The following is a 4806-nucleotide window of genomic DNA, read 5'->3' as shown; positions in this document are numbered from 1 at the left end:
CTTCTGTACGTCTGGTGTCCCATAATTGAATAGATTTGGTAGAAAAATCCCCCAGCCACATAAACAAGACAAGAAGAAACAATACATACATACATACAAATGTTAGATGAGTTGCCAACTTTTCAGTTACAAACTAATGGACATCATAAATCCATATCCTTAAACATGGATAAACTAGCCAAAAACCAACAACAACAAAAAAAAAAGACTTGATAATTGGATCATCATCGTAAATGAAAAAGGAAAAAAAAGCAATATAATGGTACTCGAAAAAAGTCTACCAATGACTGCAGGAGATTCAGAATGCAGTTATGCCAATAATTCAATCCTTCAGGTTCAACTTCTTCATGCAAAGCCGAAAATGTGTATTCATTCAATATTATACAATTATACAATAGAGATCCATCAATCCTTTATTATGTACAAATCTCTATACTTCCTCTGTTATATACAATTAGCTTTTTAGTGTTTCTTTTCCATTTAGGTAACTTTTTAATTTCAATTTTCCACATGATAATTTCAAGATCACAACATTAAAAAACATTTTGATATATACAATTCAAAACAACAAGATTTAAAATTTCAATCACTTTCTTAGAGTCGTGCAATAAAAAATTATGTTAATGTTGATCAGGTCAAACTCAATATATATATATATTTTTTTAAATAGTTATTTAATATGTATGAATAATATAATGTACAAATATTAGATTTAGAATGTAGTTAGTGTTATTTAAAGTCGTCCCATAAACTAATAGAAGTAGAGTATAAGCATTTGTTTTAGTGAGTGATTTGTGTTGTTTGAATTTTCAGAGAAGAGTTATAGTAAAGTCAAAACCTTTATTAGAAGAAAGTGTAAAAAATATGTTGAAGAATGGTATTTTTCCAAAGTGTTTGAGAGTAGCAGATCTGGGTTGTTCTTCAGGAGGAAATACACTTTTATGTATGAGCAATGTGATTGATACAGTTCATAATATGTGCAAAGAGAACAAGTATGAATCACCAGAATTTCAAGTGTATTGGAATGATCTGCCAGATAATGATTTCAATACTGTCTTCAAATCAATTCCATCATTTCTTGAAAAATATGGGAATTGTTACATAGCAGGAGTTGCTGGTTCTTTTTATCAAAGGCTTTTTCCTACAAACACCTTGAACTTTGTTCATTCTTCTTATAGTCTCCATTGGCTCTCTCAGGTATATATAATCTTTAACGACTATATATATTGTATTTTGTTTCGTAATAGTATTACTTACTACTCCATTAATAGGTTCCAAAAGGGTTGGAGTGTAACAAAAAAAGTATACTCATATCAGAATCAAGTCCTCCACAAGTAGTGCAAGCATATTCCAATCAATTCAACAAGGATTTTTCAAGCTTTCTACGCTTTCGTTCTCAAGAAGTAATGAGTGGAGGGCATATGGTCCTTGTGTATGTTGGCAGGAGCAATCCAGATCCAAGAAGCTATGATTCTTGCTGTTTGATGGATTTACTAGCAAACTCACTTCTTCATTTAGCAGCCCAGGTTGTTTATTTATAGGGAGAAGGCACAAGTACCCCCTAGACTATGATTGAAATATCAGAGACACACTTTAACTAAACTAATGTCCTATTAACCCTGAACTCATTGTATATATATTGTTGTACACCTTTTGGCTTATGTGGCACATCCCGTTACTCCACGCAGTTGAGGCTTGTGGGATACATTTGAATGCCACGTAAGCCAAAAAGGTGTACAAAATTACAAAAAAAAATGAGTTCAGGTGGGTAATAAAACCTTAGTTTAGTTAAGGTGTCTCTTTGGAATTTGGGTCATAGTCTAAGGAGGTACTTCTACCTTTGCCCTTTATATATATATCTGTTTCTCACCCTAGCTCCTCACTCAACTAACACATTTTTTTTTGTTTGAATGGAAGCAGGGCAAGATCAAAGAGGATAAAATTGATTCATTTAACATTCCTTCTTATGCACCATATGAAGAAGAGATAAAGAAGATCATACAAATGGAAGGATCATTTAGTCTTGAAAAACTTGAAACATTTGAGACTGATATGACTGCCATTGACAAACCTTTTGAGGATATTGCCAACTTAGTAGTTAAGACTATAAGAGCTGTTACTGAGGTTATGTTGGCTTCTCATTTTGGAAACTCCATAATTCATCATTTATTCGACATATATATAAACGATGTCACACAATATCTATCCATGGGCAATACCATCAAGTTCTTCAATATTTGTTTATGTTTAAGGAAAAAATAAATGATAGGCAAGTTGCTAGCATGTACTCAATGAAATAGCTAAAAATAGTGCACGCCCCAACACCATAATAATTAACATGAATGTGCATGTATGAGATGTTGTTTAATTAGATGTAACATTAATCCTATAAATATTAAATATTACTTTTTCTATTTTAATTTGTTTATCTTATAACTTATTTCACCAAATTTTTTAAAAATAAACTTGTTTTGAAAAGTATCTTTTGTATTTTACAAGTAAAATTATTTTATCTAGCATCAGGAATTTCAGGGGTAGAAAATCATACTTATACTTGCTAGGCCCCTACTTTGGTAGACCCTCTAAACACAACCTCTTGGACTATCATCTTAACCACCTTACGGGGCATTTTTTATTTTATTTTTTGGTTTTACACACAACTTTCCCTCTCAATCTAACATAGTACACACATGCATCATGTTGGTAATTTTAAGAATAAAACTATATCTGAAAAAAGAGAAATAGTATAGCAATAGAAGAACATTTTCATTGATGTCTACCAATGATATTTTTAAAAGTCGGAATAAAACAAAAATAGTTGAATATACGATACTACCAAATTTACTAAATTAACTCTTAAAAGTAGGAATAAATGGCTAACAACAAATTGATTAAGTTTTATTCAAAACTAAAATAGTAAAATAATATTACTATAGTTCTAAAGCAAATTTCTAAACTATTTGTTTTGAAAATTACAAACTCCAATTTTTGTATGAGAAGCTCAAACTTGCTGACCGGTAAAGTCTTAGTGAATATATTAGCCAATTGTTCTTCCATCTTATGGTATTAAAGAGTTATAGTTTCATCCTTTTGCATTTCTCTTAAGAAGAAAAACTTGATGTTGAAGTGCTTAGTTTCTTCATGAAACACAACATTGTGAGAAATAGCTTTTATTGTTTGGTTGTCTGGGAACACTTCAATGCTTCTTGTCAGTTCCATATGCAGATCAATCAATTTTTTGTTCAGTCACAATGCTATTTATTGTTGTTGTAGCTGCCACTTACTCAACTTCGACCGTAGATTAAGCCACAATATATATATTGTTTCTTATAATTTCATGTGAAAATTCTAGAACGAAGACTAAAATAGTACCCTGGAGTATTCTATGAATCATCCATGAAATCTCTTCAATTATAATTACCATACCCAAAAAGCATCACATGTTAATTTTTCTGAAACTTGACTTCATAGGTGATGGTTCTTTTGATGTATCGATCGATTCTTTTATTTATCTGTAAATATATTTCACTCGGATAATGCATAAATCTTGATAGAACGCTTACAACATACAAGTATTTGTTACGATACATCAAACACCCAATGAAACTTAAGAAGTATGTTTCCTCCACTTTTTTGGCTCCATCATCTTTGCTTAATTTCTCTTTTTGATTCACGGGAGTATTCATTTATTTGCAAGTTTACATTTTGATTTTTTTCGAGAATTTCTTTGCCTACTTTTCTGGCAAATGAAATACTCATCTTTTTCTTGTATGATCTCCATTCCAAGGAAATACGTCATCATATCAAGATCAGACATTTCAAAGCTTGCACCATATTTTTCTTGAACTCATCAACAAGCTTTGCACTACTCCTTGTTATAAAAAGGTCATCCATATAAAGAGAAATAATAAGAACCTCATTGCTATTGTATTTAACATACAATGTGAATTCTAAAAGAATTTTTTAAAAAAAAATCGAGGCCAAACTGTCACGACCCAAAAATGGACGTGATGACAATTGTCTATTCCCACCAAGACAAGTCGACCTCAACCTAAACTAAAAGAAAGAAATGTGGAAAATAGTAAAAGCAAGAACAAGATAAAGTGGAAAACTTATTCTTCTATGAAAACCCCTAAAATTTGGTTGTCATCTGTACAAGCCACTATATACGTAAGTGCAGAATTAATAAATAAATAAAGTCTCAACCTTTGTTTCTCAAATAGAACAAAGTGTAAGAAAAGGAAAAGAGGGTCCGCCGAATGCAAACAACTACCTCTTCAAATCCTTGACAAGCCTCAAGATCAAGAGAAGAAGAAATAGATCAAACAAGTCTGGGCTCGGAACATACATAGGTGTAGAACCAAGGGGTGGGTACCAACAACAGGGTACCAGTAAGCAACCTACTAAATAAAGCAACTAGCTAAAATATGAATACCCTTGACTCTCCAACCGAACCTCCTCAAATTACAACCTGCACAAAAATAAGCTCAACCTAGCAATTCTACAACATATGACTCACAAGTCCCAATATTCACAATCTAATAGCCACAATTCAACAATCAAATAAATCAATCTCAAAGTCAAGTAGTTCAATCACACACAACAAGTATGTCAATTACAATTAACAACCAAGTCACGCATAAACATCATATGCATCAAGTTACAATAGTCAACCTCTCATCGGAACCATTTCCCATCGGCTTGATAACCCTTTATGAAAATGACCTTGGCATAATAACACTTGCTGGCAAAGATCTCGACCTCATAGACACTCGCCGGAAATGGCTCTGGCCTAATAACGAACGA

The 4806-nt window shown here is 32.1% G+C and overlaps 1 protein-coding gene across 1 annotated transcript; it reads left to right on the top strand.

Moving 5' to 3' along the window:
• The first annotated feature begins 259 nt into the window (after window positions 1–259).
• LOC125840584 (benzoate carboxyl methyltransferase-like) lies at window positions 260–2270 on the top strand. Its single transcript, XM_049519554.1, has 4 exons — window positions 260–334; window positions 814–1197; window positions 1272–1526; window positions 1921–2270. The coding sequence occupies exons 1-4, from the start codon at window positions 260–262 to the stop codon at window positions 2260–2262; spliced, it is 1056 nt and encodes a 351-aa protein (XP_049375511.1). The 3' UTR covers window positions 2263–2270.
• The last annotated feature ends 2536 nt before the right edge of the window (window positions 2271–4806 follow it).

The sequence above is a fragment of the Solanum verrucosum genome, unplaced genomic scaffold (assembly GCF_900185275.1).
Source record: "Solanum verrucosum unplaced genomic scaffold, falcon-dt-bn FXZP01000188.1, whole genome shotgun sequence".
NCBI lineage: Eukaryota > Viridiplantae > Streptophyta > Magnoliopsida > Solanales > Solanaceae > Solanum > Solanum verrucosum.
The sequence above is the reverse complement of the archived record's forward strand: the minus strand, read 5'-3'. Positions and strand labels throughout refer to the sequence as shown.

Coding starts and splice junctions, on each gene's coding strand:
- LOC125840584 (XM_049519554.1), top strand. CDS start 260: ATGGTACTCGAAAAAAGTCTACCAATGACTGCAGGAGATTCAGAATGC. Junction 335..813: donor CCAATAATTCAATCCTTCAG/GTTCAACTTCTT, acceptor TTGAATTTTCAG/AGAAGAGTTATAGTAAAGTC. Junction 1,527..1,920: donor TTCTTCATTTAGCAGCCCAG/GTTGTTTATTTA, acceptor GAATGGAAGCAG/GGCAAGATCAAAGAGGATAA.